Source organism: Mobula birostris, chromosome 8 (assembly GCF_030028105.1).
Source record: "Mobula birostris isolate sMobBir1 chromosome 8, sMobBir1.hap1, whole genome shotgun sequence".
NCBI classification, from domain to species: domain Eukaryota; kingdom Metazoa; phylum Chordata; class Chondrichthyes; order Myliobatiformes; family Myliobatidae; genus Mobula; species Mobula birostris.
Window position 1 is genome coordinate 98,186,638 of NC_092377.1, and position 18,104 is coordinate 98,204,741.

General features: G+C 41.6%; 1 protein-coding gene across 7 annotated transcripts in view; it reads left to right on the forward strand.

The window, feature by feature from the left end:
- prkn (parkin RBR E3 ubiquitin protein ligase) overlaps nt 1-18,104 on the forward strand; it is a 1,184,373-nt gene that overhangs the window by 596,189 nt on the left and 570,080 nt on the right. For all 7 annotated transcript variants that reach the window (XM_072265746.1, XM_072265747.1, XM_072265749.1 and 4 more), the window contains one exon: nt 1,647-1,762. In XM_072265746.1, coding sequence (XP_072121847.1) covers nt 1,647-1,762 — 116 coding nt within the window. The remainder of the gene's footprint in view (nt 1-1,646; nt 1,763-18,104) is intronic.

Genomic DNA, 18,104 nt, shown 5'->3' on the forward strand with positions numbered 1-18,104 from the left:
GATATTGTCCAACATTCTCAGCCATATAACATAACTGGATAAACGTAACATTTCAGTGCTCTGAGGAGGGTTGTCATGCCTAGTTTAATATTGGTCAGTATACTCTTCATTCTCGTAAAGATGTCTTTTGCCATCCCTATTCTTCTTCTGATGTCCATGTCACACCTGCCATCTGATGTCACCCAGCTTCCGAAGTAGCAAACATTCTGTGCTTGTTTTATGTCTTCCCCGTTTATTCTCAGCCTGTAAATAGGATTCTCCTTGTTTTTGGATATCACCATACATTCTGTCTTTTTGCAATTAATAGATAGACACATTTTTGCACTTTCTTCAACAATTATATCAATTAAATATTGTAGTTCTTCCTCCGTACTTGCAATTAACACAGTGTCATCTGCATAACTGAAATTATTGATGTTTTCACCGCCAACTTTGATTCCCAAGATGTCTCTTATTTTTTGTAATATTGTTTCACTGTGCACATTAAATAAATCAAGGGAGAAAACACACCCTTGTCTAACGCCTCTCATGATTTTCGTAAACTGACTCACTTCTCCATCTATTCTTACAGCGGCAGTTTGTTCCCAGTACAGATTTCTGATTAGGCAGAGGTCTTTCAAATCTAGATCTAGAGTTTTCTGTAATATTTCAAATAACTTATTGTGCTTCACTTTATCAAATGCTTTTGTGTAGTCGATAAAACAAACAAATCTTTTTGCACTTGAATAGCTCGTTCTGATAGTATCCTTAACATCAATATTGTGTTTCTTGTACCTTTGTCTTTCACAAAACCACATTGTTCTTTACCTATTTCAGCCTTTATCTTACTTTTAGCTCTTGTCATCAAAATTCTTAGAAGTAACTTGGTGATATGACTCATTAAACTTATGGTCCTATGTAATCCACATTCTATTGTTCCAGCTTTCTTAGGAAGAATGATAAATACTGATTTTCTCATCTCTTCTGGTATTATTCCAGTCTCATAAATGTCATTGATTAAATCAGTAAGTTTTTCAATTCCATAATCTTCAAGGGTGATAATTTGTTCTATTACTAGTTCATCAGGCCTTTCCTTTCTTCATCTTATTTATTGCATACGAACTTCAGATTTTAAAATACTTGGACCTTCAATGTTTTACTTAATTTCTGGTTTTTCGCCTCGATCATCTTCAAACAATTCCTGAATATACTCAGTCCATCTGTTCATAATCTCATCTTTTTCCATGATAATGGTACCGTCCTTGGCTTTCAAACATCCACCTGAAGAACAGAGGAGCTTTTTACCAGTGATATTCTTGATTTGTTGATGTATTTGTAAATGTTTTATCACAACCAACATTTAAACAGAAGTATGTATTTTAGAGTAAAAGAGGAAGCAGAGAAGGGAGAAATGTAATGAAAATAACCTGTGTAGATCAGCTGTTCACTGTCTTGCATGAGGTATCACATACAGTGTGTGTGCTCCATCATTCTGACATTTTTAAGACAAACATTACAATGTATTCTTATCAAATTAGGGTAATTGATAATACACAGATGGAAACTTTGAAATGACTGATGGATTCCAATCACTGAACTGTTAGCAAATAAGATAAATATGCATATTCATTGGAATTTGCCCTATAATCTGTGTTTACCTTTTGCAGGAGTTTTATTTCAAATGTGGAAAGCATCCAACCTCTGAGAGTGACACTTCAGTGATTTTGAACTTAATTACTCCCAACAGGCAAAATGTCCCCTGTATAACCTGTACTGACACTGTGTAAGTATGATATTTACTTATGGGCTTTGTTGATGATGAAAAGCTTTGGTAAATGCAGAGATGGTTTCAAATAGCAGGGGCTTAGTGACTACAGTAAAAAGATTTAAAATAATTGGCCAAAGAACCAGAAGGGTAATGACATTTCTATTGTGAATCCAGTTCCTGTGATCAGGAAGATGGTGGCAACAGATTCAGTGATAGTATCAGTTGGAAATTATAGGCATAGCTTGTAAAGGGGAAGTTTGTAAGGTTGTGGGGAAAGAGTAGTGAATAATTGGATGCCCTTTTCAAAGTTGCAACACTAATGTGATGGGTCTGTTACCATTCTTCGGTGCTTAATGATTGTTTGTTCATAAATTAACAGCAACAGTGAAGGAAGGCAATAAGCTATGCATCTAAGTATTATTTCATTATAAATGTGTGAAGTTATGCCTTGATTGTATTTTGTAGATTCGCAGCAGAATCTAAATTTACCCATTGATGACATGCATCTCCTTGTGACACAATATTTCAAAAAATTGTACTGACTTCAGGCAATTTATTCAATACCTTGTTTATTTCTAAGGAAATATACCCTTTACGGATTCCTTTAATAATATTTTTGCAGGGTTTACTCTTTTCTGTCTTTTGCTTTGCACTTACATCTAAAACAAATTAAGTGCAAACTTCTTCTCCAGACAGCCACCCATCCCAATTAGCCCAAAGCTTATAATTTCTGTCATTGTTTCTCTGTTTCTCTCATTGATCTTCATATACTGCACTATGCATTGAATTTATTTTCCTCCAAACGGAGCCAATGATTAAAACAAAATTCTCGATTTTAAATACTGCTATTGGCATATGCATTGAAAATAGATGGAAATTCTTCAGCATTGTCACCTACAGATGTCAGTGTTGACATCAATTGATGTCTAATTCAGTTTTCACTACTTTGAATTTCTGTTTTGCATGCACATAATTATCTCATTTTTAGGTTATATATTTCCTCTTTCAAGATGCTTTTCAATTTTAATGTTTAAATTAAAAACTGAAAGCCCCCAGCTTGTAATGGTCCGGTGCTCCCGATGTGGCCTTCTACATATTCGCGAGACCCGACGCAGACTGGGAGATCGTTTCGCTGAACACCTACGCTCTGTCCACCAGAGAAAGCAGGATCTCCCAGTGGCCACACATTTTAATTCCACATCCCATTCCCATTCTGATATGTCTATCCATGGCCTCCTCTACTGTAAGGATGAAGCCACACTCAGGTTGGAGGAACAACACCTTATATTCCATCTGGGTAGCCTCCAACCTGATGGCATGAACATTGACTTCTCTAACTTCCGCTAATGCCCCACCTCCCCCTCGTACCCCATCCGTTATTTATATACACACATTCTTTCTCTCACTCTCCTTTTTCTCCCTCTGTCCCTCTGACTATACCCCTTGCCCATCCTCTGGATTCCCCCCCACCCTGTCTTTCTCCCTGGGCCTCCTGTCCCATGATCCTCTCATATCCCTTTTGCCAATCACCTGTCCAGCTCTTGGCTCCATCCCTCCCCCTCCTGTCTTCTCCTATCATTTTGGATCTCCCCCTCCCCCTCCCCCTCCCACTTTCAAATCTCTTACTAGCTCTTCCTTCAGTTAGTCCTGACGAAGGGTCTCGGCCCGAAACGTCGACTGTACCTCCTCCTAGAGATGCTGCCTGGCCTGTTGCATTCACCAGCAACTTTGATGTGTGTTGCTTGAATTTCCAGCATCTGTAAAATTCTTCGTGTTTACAGCTTGTAATGTGTTCACTTTTAGTTGTAGGTTACTGTACAGTTGATTGTTGTATGATTCTCAGCATTAATTTTCAGGAGGAAAATTATAATTTGGAATACTACTCACAAGATGCTTGGAGCCCACCTGACAAAGTGGCCTGCAGTGCTATTGACAGAAGTCAGCTTCATAATAAACACTTTCAGATAATAGTCAAACCCAGCACCTGACATGCTAATTCTTCAGTCCACCAGCAAATCTTGGAGATAGGTTCCAATGTCATTTAAAGGGTCACCTTATGCTCAAAAATTAATTTGCACATTAGAACATTCTTACATTTGTATACATTGCCTTGCTGGTCAATCCATTTCAAGGAGAATTATAACATAAATATTTGATGTGAAATCATGGCAAAAGAAGTGACATCAAAAATAGGTTTTGGACAGGTACTGCAGTCAGATCTGAAGTTTGTATTAAATTATATTGATCCAGTCAATACCTGTCCATGGACTGCTCATTTTTTTATCTGGACTTCGACTTGGAAATTTGCACCTTTGTATTTCTCCTTACCTTACCTCCTTCATTAGCAGTGTAATCTTATTTGCTATCTTCTCATCATTGAGATTGAGATGGGGAGGAAGACTGAGGACTGTCACTATGAGTTGGAGAGGGGAGAATTGGTTGAGTGGAAATAGGTTAAGTACATCAAGGTTGGGTGGAGAAACACTGAGGACTGCCATTTAAATTGGGCCGAGGGTTGGAGACTGGGAAATGTATTTGACTGTGGTGATATAGGGAAGCTGCCACTTGAGGTTACGGAGAAGCAAGAAGGTACCTCCTGTGAACAGAGTAGAGGAGTCTGAAATATGTGTAGGGATGTGTCGGAGGATTGATCCATGTCAAAGTGGAAGGACAGCAGTAGATTCAGATTCATTTATCACCAGTACATGGAAAAATACAGTGAAATGTGTGATTTGCATAACAACTAACACACCTAAGACTGTTCTGAGGACCCACAAGTGTTGACACATATTCTGGTGTTGATGTAGCATGCCCACAAAGCTCAACAGACCAACACAGAACAGAGTAAGCAAAAAAACTAGAGTAAAACAAGTCCCTTTTCTCCCTTCCACCTTCCACACACACAGAGACAGTCCTCCCATTCCAGGGCAGGCCTCCAGTCTCCCATCTCCAGTGTTCAGGCTTTGGCCGTTAGGCCCTGACTTCCATACCCTCTGATAGACCTTCGGGCTTCGACCTTAGGTATCAATCCTCGGATTAGCAGATGACGGGACCCCAGACTCCAGGCTCGAACTCTGGAGTGGCTAACTAACAGGCCCTTATGCCTTCTCGTGCCTCCTGCTCACATACGCATCTGATCCCAGGATACACTGATCTGGGACAGCCCGACATCCACAGATGTATTTCTTCACCCATCCATGCCTCAGGCCTTCAGGCATGGAGTGGAGGCCTAGACTCTGGGTGATCTTTGTCACATGTCCATGTTGCTGGAGCACATAAAGGAGGCCTGACCTCAACTATTCTACATCCTTGTCTCTACGTCCTTGTCTCTGACCTGACTGTTGATTCAAGTGGCAGGAGATTATTATAATCAGGAAGTGGAGACTGAAATCTGGCTGAATGGTCCCAAAACAACCACTTACTCAATGTCAGCAAGACCAAGGAACTGATTATTGACTTCAGGAGGAGGAAACCAGAGGCCCAGGAGCCAATCGGCATCTGAGGATCAGAGGTGGAGAGGGTCAGCAACTTTAATTCCTTGGTGTTATCATTTCGGAGGACCTGTCCTGAACCCAGTGCATAAGTGCAATTATGAAGGATGCACAACAGCGCCTCTACTTCCTTAAGAGTTTGCAAAGATTTGGCATGACATCTAGAACTTTGACAAACTTTTATAAATGCATGGTGGAGAGTATATTAATTGGCTGCATTACAGCCTGGTATGGAAACACCAATGCCCTCGAACATAAAATCCAAAAAAGTAGTGGATACTGCCGTCCCCATCATTGTGCACATCTACACAGAGCATTATGGTAGAAAAGCAGCATCCATCATCAGAGACCCCACCACACAGGTCACACTCTCTTCTCACTGCGGCCATCAGGAAGAAGGTACAATAGTCGCAGGTCTCGCCACCAGGTTTCGAAACAATTATTACCTTGTTGTAGGGTTATTCACCGAGCCTGGAGGTTAGGCTGCAAACATTTTGTCACTGGTCGAGGTGACATCATCAGTGTGCAAATGAGTGTCGTTTCACCTGAGTGCTCGTGTTTATATTGGTCTGACCCGTTGTTCTGATTGGTTGGTTGTTGAGTTTCCACTGTTTTCCGGCCAACTGCGTAACTGTATGATCTCCGCTGGTTCATATCCCTGGCCGTTGGACTTTCTGTGCGATGGGTGTCCACGGCTTACCTCTCGGCCCCGATCCCACAGATGCACAGGTTCATAAATTGCGTCCATTCAATATGTTTGTTAATAGTTGTCTGCTGAGATCCTAGCTTCCAAGAATTTTCTTGATTTCTTGTTTTGTGCTTCTGACAGGACTTTTGTAGTTTCCCAGGCGAACATGTGTCGGTGGCCTTCACGTACTGAGATGAGTGACAGAGGATCGTGTCTTCCTATGGCTAGCTGAAACTCATGTAGTCGTGTGGATAGTTTACTCCCTATCTGTCCTACACAGTGCTTGGGGCAGTCTCCACATTGGATATGGCATATGACCTTTGTTCTCTCCATGTGGGCTGTTGGATCACTGGATCTCGAGACGAGCGTTCTGATGGTTGTGCTGGGTTTGTGTGCTACCATTATTCTGTATGGTTGGAGCGGTCTTGCTGTCATTTTGGAAATATTCCTGATCTATGGGTCTCAATGGAAGACTCTATTAACAGGCATATTGAACTGGCTGCAATTTATGTACATATGCGCCTATGGGATCAGGGCCGTGGACACCTGAGAAACCAACACTCACAATGACTGATATGGGCTAGCGGAGTCACTCAGCAATCCAATCGGCCGGGACTCAGCAAAGACTTGCAGCCAGCATGACAGCCAACCATGAATCGGACCAATATAAACGAGAACACTCAGCAGAAACAACATTCAATTGTACACTGATGATGTCACCTCAACTGGTGACGAACCATTTGCAACCTAACCTCCAGGCTTGGCGAACAATCCTACAGACAAGCAGTCAACCGGAGCTACCGATCTTCTCTTTCATTTCACACAGTTATTACCCCTCTTAAACCAAAGGGGTAACTTCCCTCAGCTTCACTTGCCCCATCATTGAAGTGTTCTCACAACCTATGAATTCACTGTCAAGGACTCTTCATCTCATGTTCCCGATATTTATTGCTTATTTATTTATTATTATTGCTACTTTCTTTTTGTAATTGTACAGCTTGTTATCTTTTGCATACTGGTTGAAAGCCCAAGAGGGTGTGGTCTTTCATTGATTCTATTATGGGTGTTGTGGATTTATTGAGTTTCACCCTACAATGTTCCAGAAGGAGCCTTGTGTTAGGGGTAACATGATCATATACATCACTGATGGTGAACTCTGCATTTGGAGATGACTTACTGCACTGCAGGAGGTGCCTGGATAAACTTCAACATTGACATGATTTTACCCTGTAATGGTCATAAAGTTGATTTTCAGTCATTTAATACGGAAATTTGGTTCTAAGTAATTGTGTTCTGTTTCTCATCCTACCTGCAGCTAGAGATTTCAGAAAGCAGTTAAAATCTAACTAGACTAAGATTGCTTAATGGTTTCCTGTTCTGATTATATGTGGTCATTTAGCAAAGTATTAATGTCCCTCTTAAACCTGCTGGAACACTGTAAATGTAACTCCATGTTCTTAAGTGCTGCTTCTGTTGTCTTATGTCTATGCATGGCTTTTAGCCCAGAAGTAGCCTTCCACTTCCAAACATTCTCCACACCAACAGTGCAGCCTCCCTGGCTTGCTGCCTTCACCATGATGCTTTTATCTGCTTGGCCACATTTACATTACTGAGACTGTAAGTGTCATGAGGAAAGTGCAGTGTGCCCAGCACCTCTCATTGCAGAATACTTCTATCCTTTAACTGCTCTAATAAAGTTTTTGGCATTGGCAAGCTGCTTCATTAATGGGTTAAGTAATTATGCAGCTCACTAATAAGGCACTCAGATTCGTGATTAAGAATTCGGTTACTGGTAGAGCAAATTATGCTGCAGTGGTGTGAATTGCTGGAATCCCTAAGGCAGTCCTACATTGAGTTCAACACTAACTGGCAACTCCTGTGATAGTGCAAATCTGTATCGGTCTCTGCCGTTCCTTTGGAGTCATCAGCTGCGTGGGGAGGGGGAGTCTGCTACATGGGCAACAGTTTGCTCTCCATATTGTACTACCGCCCAGGCTTGCGTAATATGTAGAAAGCTGAGATACAATATCCATGGCTGACCCTGAGCAGTGGAGAACCTCAATTGTGCTGCTTCATAAAGATTAAAAGGAGGTGCTGCAATGTTTCTGATGTCATTCATGAACAAATGTGCATATTTTTCATGTGGTGACAATCATTTAAAACCAAAATGTTTCTCCTTGCCAATAAACAGAAAGTAAGTGTTCCATTGAATTGACTGATTGAATTGTACTAGTGATAATGCAGATGAGGTCCTAGATACTGGGGGAAGAAATGCTCAGGCTAAATGAGACACATTGCACCAATCGTTTCTAGCTGCAGTGTTTGAGAGCAGATGAAGCAGTGGCATTGATTCCAGTGGAGTCGGTGTTCTCTGCTGCCCTGCAGCAATTCAAGATGGATTTACTTCAAAACCAGGCTGAATTCAGTCTTCATGAGCTGCTGTAACAGAACCAAGGAATCATGCACAATACTGTGTTTCGTTTCTGCTTGCTCCACCGATGACACAAAGAACGTACAGTAGTCTGGATAAGTAACAGAACCAGCTTATCTCCAAGGTTACAAATTTAATTACACCCATTGTTAGGAGAGGATTTCAGCCATGGCAATTTGAACAACAGAATCGGTGTATCTTATTTTCCCGCACAAAGATGGTGGAAATATCAACCTTCTCTATACATTTTTTCATTTTCCCTTTATGCAACAGTTTGCAATTTATTTTTATTATCTTTTGTTGGTCTTTTTCTGCCAATTTCCACGACATGTGCCACTACTTGCATTATTTTATGTGTCTTCTTTAGGCTTTAGAGGCTCATAACTTTGTTTTTGCCAAGCAGAGCTGATGTCCTTAAGAATTTAAACTGATTCTGTATTATGTTAAATCCCACTGATCTTCAATCAGTTCACCTAATAACAAATTAACTTTAATTTATTAAGGGTTAAACTTAACCTCACTCTCATGTTCAACTTACCAGATTGATAAATATGCAAGATAACTTGTCAGAATGTTCCTTATTATTGGGTTGTAACTTTAAATAGTGAGTCTTACAGAGAGATGTTAGTGGTGTGAATTGAAACAATCTGTTTTTGTGTCGCACCTCCCTATCCCCCACCCTTCACTGTGACCTGTGTCAGCATCAAAAACCTTTGTGGGGTATAAACATACTGTATATTGTGTGCACATACATTGTTCAGACATATATTTGAAGGTAAAAATAAACAAGAGCCTTGAGGATTATAAAAAAGCTAGTAAAAAAAACCCAAGGGGGGAATTAGGAGAGCAGGGGATACCATGGAAGTCCTTGGCAACTAGTTTAAAGAGAATCCCAAGGCATTCTACACCTCCTGTAACAAGAAAGCTATGGATGGTGGTGAACCCAAGTGCAGAGTAAGATCTAGAATATACTCAGACTCAAAATAAACGATGACACAGACAAAATCCAAAGGCAAAGTCACAAACAGTAGTACCAGAAATGGAACTCCTACGATTGAGCACAGAGTGCTCAGCAGGAGGCCTTTAATTACAGACTATCCATGAATGAATCTGGCAGGCAATAATTGGCAGTCTGAGTCTTAAGGAACAGTGACAGCTAACCAAACTCCGGAGAGTTGGAGTGCCCAAACTTGGATGCCTGCAGTTGTTCAGAGGGGACCCTGACAGAATCCCCCTTTCTACAGTGGCTCCTGACACTCAGGACAATCAGGATGGTGCTGGTGAATGTACTGATAGGTAGGATCCAGGATGTCCTGAGAAAGAATCAAGCTTTTTTATGGCCCTCCCGGTCCACGAAGTACTACCTTTTACCTCAAACAATGTGGGTAACTGGTTTGAAGTGTCACAGGATCTTGAACGGACTGATGAAATGAGGGGCCGATTTTCTGGATTCAACCCGCATAGGGAGATCACTAGTTGAGAACCAGACCTGGCGGCTGAGAAGAAGTGCTGGTGCCTGTCTTCTCTGGCACTGGCCTGGTCTTGTTGGTGTTGTAAATCTATCTCACTTTTACCTATCTAACTCACCTCAACCCATTTCTGGTGACATCTTTGGGCCAGTTGGTCCACTGATGGAACTGCCACCTCCGCTTTTTCTTTTGTGAACTGTGGAATACGGTACCAAAATTGACATTTGAAAGGGGACATCCCGATAGACGAACGCTGAAGTGTTTTGTGTGCAAGCTCCACCCAGATCGGGTTGTCAGTCCGGGTTGTAGGGTTCTCCGAGACTAGATATCTGAGTGTTCTCTCTAGGTCTTGATTGATTCTTTCTGTTTGCCTATTGGTCTGCAGATGGAACCCAGATGACAGACTGGAAAGGGCCCCAATGAGCTCACAAAAAGCCTTCCAAAGCCGAGAGGCAAACTGGGAGCTGTGATCAGGGATGATATCCTGAGGGAAACCGTGAGTCCTGAAGACTTGCCGTAACATGAGCTTGGTTGTTACGGAAGCTGATGGTAGTTTGGGAAGGGTTAAAAAGCAGCAGGCCTTGGAGAATCTGTCTACAACCATCATGATTACTGTATTACCCCAAGATGCCAGAACACCAGTGACAAAGTCCATAGAAATGTGGGACCAAGGACAAGTAGGAATGGGGAGAAGCTAAGGCAGTCCTTGAGGCTGTGCTTGGGGTTCTTTATTTTGTACGCAGACATCAGACGCTGCGGACATCTTTAGTCGTGCCTGGCCACTTGTAATGTCTGTTGAAGAAGTACAGGGTGTGAGCCACCCCTGGATGCCCAGCCAAGTTCAAAGCACGTCCCCAGTTGAGCACCTCCAAGCAGACAGGTTTAGAAACAAAGATACATCTGGGACGATCATTACCCAGATCTGCCCCATGTTGTTCTTGGGCTCAGCGCACAATCAAGTCTATGTTCCATTACTCTAGAACTGGGATTTATAGTTGAGGGGTTCTCTCCCCCAGTAGGTGCTTCAAAATGTTGAGAAAGTGCATCTGGTTTTTGATTTATTGATCCTGAGAGGCAAGTAGTAAGGAAGTTGAACCTATTAAAGAATCGGGACTGAAATGTGCTTGACTGAAATTCATCCTCTTCACACCCTGAATGTAGGTTAGGTTTTGTGGTCAGTCCATATCACACACAGATGGTTGGATCCCTCCAAATAGTGCCTCCACTCCTCCACTGCCAGTTTAATGGCCAATAATTCCTGATTCCCAATGTCAAAGTTTGTCTCTGTGGGAGAAAGATGTCTTGAGTAGAAGGCACAGGGATGCAGTTTGTGGTGCAAGGCAGGTCATTAGGACATGATGGCCCCTACTCCCATGTCCAATGCGTCAGCCTCCACCACGAAAGGTAAACCCAGGTCTGGTGAGACGAAGATAGGTGCAGATGTAATCCTTCATCTTAACTCTACAAAAGACACCTGGGCCTTTGGGGTCCAGTGCAAGGACCCAGTAAATTTCTTGGTGAGGTTGGTGAGCAACGCTGTCACTGAACTGAAGTTGCAGATGAACCGCCTGTAAAAGTTGGCAAAACCTAGAAACCGCTGGAGTTGTTTCACAGAGGTGAGTTGCGACCGAATCCACATGGCCTGGATCTTACTGGGGTCTATTTGTATGTTGCCATTGGATATAACAAAAACAAGGAAGGAGACTGTGGATACATGGAATTCACTCTTCGAGCTTGACGAACTGTTAATTCTCAAGAAGCCGTCGCAGAACCTGCCGAACGTGCTGGATGTGTTCTTGAGTTGACTGGGAAAAAATATGTATATTGAAGAGGAAAACAAAGGTGAAGTGGTGTAGCACTTACTGGTGCACGTCATTGATGGAGGCATGAAATAACACTGGACCTTGTGCCAACCCGAAAGGCGTGACTCAGTCTTCATAGTGGTCCCTAGGTGCGTTGAATGCAGTTTTTCCACTTGTCTCCCTCATGAATGCGGATTAGGTTGTTGGTGCTACAGAGGTCCAATTTGGTCAATATTGTAGCTCCCTGAAGAATTTCAAAGGCTGTATTCATGAGAGGGAGAGGTACTGGTTTTTAATAGTTATCTTATTTAGCCCCCTGTTGTCTACACTGGGCCTTAGTCCACCATGCTTCTTGGTGACAAAGGAAAACCCAGCCCCAGCGGGAGATGTGGATGGTTGAATGAACACAGACACCAGAGCTTCTTGGATGTAGTCCTCCATGGACTTTCTCTCTGGGGCCGATAGAGGGTAGAGCTGTTCCCAAGGAGGACAACCAGCCAAACTGTCTCACCTCGGTATGCCTCCTCGTCACTGTCTGAGACTTTACCAACAATGAGGGTGTTGTCTGAGAATTTATAGATGGCATTTGAACCGTACCTAGCCACAAAGTCATGGGCGTAGAGAGAGAAGAGCAGTGGTCGAAACACGCATCCTTGTTAATTTCAGTGAGAAGGTGGTATTACTGATCAGCTCTGACTGCGGTCTCCTGGTGAGAGGAAGTCAAGGATCCAATTGCAGATGGAGGTACAGAGCCCCAGGTTTAGAAGCCTGGTGATTAATACATAATATTCCTATGTCCTTGACCACCTTTGATACCTTAAGGATAATAATGTAGCTTCATTCTGCTAAATGCTGTTCTCAGAAATTGTTTTGATGCAACTGATGCCTTATTGACATTCCAAAGGATTGGTAAATGACTATTATTCAAGTAGAGACTATAGTATTGTTTTTATTTAGTAATATTAGTATACCCAGGATGCGGTTGTACTGCTAAAGAATGTGGGAAGACTTTTCCATTGTTTCTTATAAATCTTTATGAAATATTATTATTAATAGCCTCTAGGAACTGAGACACAGCATCAGCAAACTACATCTGGTCTCTTTACCCTGTGAAACTAGCTTTTCTTAATGTCACAAATCTTACCTTGCAAGTTTCATGTCACGTTGAGGTGGCTAAAGCGCACAAATTCCAAACATTACTTAAGAGATACTAATTCAAAGGGTTGCACTGTATTTGATATTCTCAATGATGATGCTATGGAAACCTGTAGTTTAACATATAATAATCTCAACCCATAATCCCAATTGTGCCTATAAATTCCTCTGGTGCTCCTTTTAAATTGTATCCATGGATAATTATTACCAGTTATTAGTTCTCCTGAGACCACAGCTGTCAATCTAAATTATATATCTGGTTCCATTCCAAGTGTCTCCTAAACTCCTCTAATTGGTGCTGTTAATGAAACAATCTGATTCAATGGTTTCTCAGTGGTAGCTGTGTCACTGCTTTGAAATTTTTAAATGCTATCTCATTCTTCTGGGCCATGTTACCATTTCGTGTTATACTGTTTTCAAGAAACTATTCCCATTCCTTGGTGAGGGTTTGCAATAATTACCACCTGCTAGTTACACCATAGACAGCCAATCATGTTTGAGCAGACCGTGTCACAAACAGGAAAAAATCTGCAGATGCTGGAAGTCAAAAGCAATATACACAAAATGCCGGAGGAACTCAGCAGGCCAGGCAGCATCTATAGAAAAGAGTAAACAGTTGATGTTTTGGGCCGAGACCTTTTGTCAGGAGTTGGCTGTTTCCTTTTCTACAGATGCTGCCTGGCCTGCTGAGTTCCTCCAGCACTTTGTGTGAGTAGACATTATGTTCCCATTGTCAGGCCACATAGGTCACCCAACTTAACCTATCCTTAGTTTCTGGGTAATCTTACCTAAAGGTTAGTTCATGGTGTTCCTAATGTATCAGTTACTGGGTAGGTTACCAAATTAAAATCTTTACTGGTAAAGATGCAGGATTTTCCAGAGATGTTAGCTACCTATTTGTAATCACAATTTCAGGATGTTCTTTAAATTCTGTGTATGCACCAGATTATGATCCTATATCTCATCTGGTACTGTGTTCATCCAGTCTTTGTTTTAAAAATACTTCCATTCACTGGTAAATACTTAATTCAATAGACCTGGAGGAACTTATCCATCCAATACAGCATTTTAATAACCCAGTGTATAAGAGACCTCTCAAGCAACTTCGAAGTTACCTCATATGAGCTTGCTGTTGCTCTCTTAAGCTGTACCTACTTTCAGCATCTTGTAAGTCCAAAATCTGCTGGTATATCATTTTTTTGTCAGGTCTGTGCAACAGCTCCTTGGCTAAGTCTTGTCCCTTCCTGGGGGGAGAATCTGTTGGGCAGGGTCCTCAGCAACCTACACCTCGAAATAATCTTCAACATTAGCAGTTACAAAATTCAGGCTTCTTTGATGGTATCTAAGTCTAAGATGGTTCTTTCCTCTAAATGCCACCATTTTTTGCTGCAGGAACCTGTGCCAACTAATCAGAGTGAAGCCATTCACTCCTCCACAGTTTCTCACTCTTTCAAAGACGGAGATTATTGCAGTCAATGGAAATAAAAATCGGAGGAGGCAGATATCAGGCAGAAAATCAATACTGGCTACATTTTATTTTCAAGGCAAAATAACCACAACTAAATGCAAAATGTGGGATCATATTTCATTCCCCTACACTTATTTTCCATTGCGGGCACAAAGAAATGACTGACGCAGGGGAACGTTATCTTTTCCCAGACAATGCTTCAACCTAATTGTACTCATCATTTTAAATTCCTGTCAACGGTTAATATTGTGGCAACTTTCTCATCATTCATGATGCATTTCTACTGACTTAAAATTTATTTACCAGTAGAAAACCTTTAATAAATGACAAATGTTTTGAACAAATTAACTTGGCCTCATCCCTTCTGGTTTTTCTCCAGGGGTTTGTCATGTTAAATTGCTTGATTTGCACACTGACATTGTGGTTTAGCTGTAAATATTGAATCATAATTATAAACACAAGAGATTTTGCAATTGCTGGAAATCTTGAACAACACACACAAAATGCTGGAGGAACTCATTAAGTTAGGCTGAACATCAATTTCTCCAGCATCTGGTAATTTCCCCCCTTCCCCTTCTCTCCTTTTCCATTGCCTATTCTAGTTTTCTACTCAACCTTTCTCTTTTCCTCACCTGTCTGGCACCTCCCTCTGTTGCTCCTTCCTCTGTCCCTTTTTACCATGGCCCACTGTCTTCTCCTATCAGATTCCTTCTTCTTCAGCCCCTTACTTCTTCCACTTAGCCCTTCCCAGCTTCTTACTTCACCCCCACTCCCAATCCACCTACCTTCCCCTTCACCTAGCTTCACCTATCATCTCTCAGCTTCTCACTTCACCCCCCACTCCCAATCCACCTAGCTTCACCTATCATCTTTCAGCTTCTTACTTCACCCCCCACTCCCAATCCACCTACCTTCCCCTTCACCTAGCTTCACCTATCATCTCTCAGCTTCTCACTTCACCCCACACTCCCAATTCACCTACCTTCCCCTTCACCTAGCTTCACCTATCATCTCTCAGCTTCTTACTTCACCCCCACTCCCAATCCACCTACCTTCCCCTTCACCTAGCTTCACCTATCATCTCTCAGCTTCTCACTTCACCCCCCACTCCCAATTCACCTACCTTCCCCTTCACCTAGCTTCACCTATCATCTCTCAGCTTCTCACTTCACCCCCAACTCCCAATCCACCTAGCTTCACCTATCATCTCTCAGCTTCTCACTTCACCCCCCACTCCCAATCCACCTACCTTCCCCTTCACCTAGCTTCACCGATCATCTCTCAGCTTCTTACTTCATCCTCGTTTCCCCATCCTCCCACCTTCCCCTCAACTGGTCTCACCTATCACCTGCCAGCCTCCTCCTCCACGTGCCCCCCCCATTTATTCTAGCTTCTACTCCCTTCCTTTCTAGTCCTGATGAAATGTCTCAACCCAAAATGTCGACCTTTTATTTCCCTCCATAGATACTGCTTGACTTGCTGAGTTCTTCCAGCATTTTGTATACATTGCTCATTGAAACATGATTACATAGAACATAGAACATAGAATAGTACAGCACAGTACAGGCCCTTCGGCCCACAATGTTGTGCTGACGCTCAAACCCTGCCTCCCATATAACCCCCCACCTTAAATTCCTCCATATATCTGTCTAGTAGTCTCTTAAATTTCAGCAGTGTATCTGCCTCCACCACTGACTCAGGCAATGCATTCCACGCACCAACCAGTCTCTGAGTAAAAAACCTTCCTCTAATATCCCTCTTGAAATTCGCACCCCTTACCTTAAAGCCATGTCCTCTCATATTGAGCAGTGGTGCCCTGGGGAAGAGGTGCTGGCTATCCACTCTATCTATTCCTCTTATTATCTTGTACACCTCTATCATGTCTCCTCTCATCCTCCTTCTCTCCAAAGAGTAATTACCCACAGGCTTTCGTTACCTGATTCATACTTAATTCTTTCCACTGGCCACATCAGGTATTCTCATCTAATGTGATTGGTAACTCTGATAACATTTGTTTGAGACTACAAGTGTGTTAATCAAACTGACATTGTGTGCTACATACATACATACACAGAGAACTATTGTAGGTTGTGAGTTTATAATCCTGTTCCGTTCTCAGGTCTTCTTCCACCAGTCTCTTAAATTTAATCAGTCTCCCTCAGAAGACAATTGGCAGGTGAGCTTTTCCTAAACAGGACCCTAAACTATGGAACTCAATACCTAGAACTCATTTGACACTTTTAAACACCAGCTCAAAACCCATTTATCCTTGCTTTTAAACTAACATCATTTTGTCATTTATTTTTAGGTGTGCACTTTCTCCCATTGTAAAGTTTGAACTAAATCGCTTGTATGAAAAGTTCTTTATAAATAAGTTGTTGTTGTTATTATTATTATTATTATTATCATCACTTATTTTTTCACAGCTCAGGCTGGTAAAACCTGAGGTTTAGGCATAGCCAAGCACACTCATTTCCCAATTGCTAGGAACTTTCAGACTATTCTCATGGTGTTTGTTATCATGGCTTTCTGAAGAATTACACAGATATTCGTGTGCAGGCCTAATTGTTTAATGGTATTGTGTAGTGACTTTGGGATGATACCAGTTGTAGATATTACTATTGGGACAATGTAATCCCTGCTTGTATTCCATAGTCTTTCAGTTTCCTCTTTTGATTCAGTGTATTTCTGGTGTTTTTCACTTACTGATTTCTGTATGTTATGTGTGTTTGGACTGGCTGTATCTATTAAGCAAATTGTTCTTGCTTGTTTGTCCTGTAATATTTCATCTGCACAGCTATTATGGATTGTCCTATCTGTAATAATGGATTAGTTGTGATGTAATTTGTAGGACTCTGACTCTAAAACTGGATCAGACTTGTATTTATAGTAAGGTATGGTGTCTTTTATAAGTTTGTATTTTAAAGCAAGTTTTAGGTGAATGATGTTTGCTACTTGATTGTGCCTTTTTAAGTATTCAGGTTGAGTTAAACTACTGCAGAATCCGGTAATGTGTTGGATTGTTTCTGGTTTCTCTTGGCATTTTCTGTATTTATTGTCTTGAATTTGTTGGTCTTTTATGATGCATTTTTGATACATTTTTCTTTAAACCATCTGGTGCTGTACTGCCACAAGGAATCCTCTGTTTCTGGGAAGAGGACTCCAAGTCTGAGCCAGGCATTCGATGCTTCCTTGTCGACATCTAGTCTGCTCAGATTGTCTTCCACGGAGTGTCGTGCTCTTTCTTTGGTTAAGTTTTTCTTCTATAGTGATAATTTCTTCTCTTTTCTGGGTTGTGTTTTCATTCAAGTTTAGTGATGTAATTATTATTGTTGTGCCCCAGTTTATGATTCAGGATGTCTCCCTGCTGTTCAGATTATTGTCAGCAATAGGCAAGTTGAAGTCAAAGTAAATTTATTATCAAAATACATATATGTTACCATATACAGTACTGCCTTGAGGTTCATTTTCTTGCAAGCATTTACAGGAAAATAAAGAAGTACAATAGAATTTATGAAAAGTTATACATAAATAAAGACAGACAGGCAACCAACATGCAAAGAAGACAAATCGTACAAATAAAAAATAAATGATACTGAGAACATGAGTTGTAAGGTCTGTGAAAGTGAGTCCGTAGGTTGTGGAATCAGTTCAGAGTTGTGGTGATTGAAGCTATCTATGGTCTTTCAGGAGTCTGATGGTTGTAAGGTAATAACTGTTTCTGAACCTGGTGGTGTGGGACCTAAGACTCCTGCACCTCCTACCCAATGGTAGTAGTGTGAATGAAACACTACTGGATGTTGGGGGTTCTTGATGATGGATACTGCTTTCTTGTGGCAGCGCTCCTTGTAGA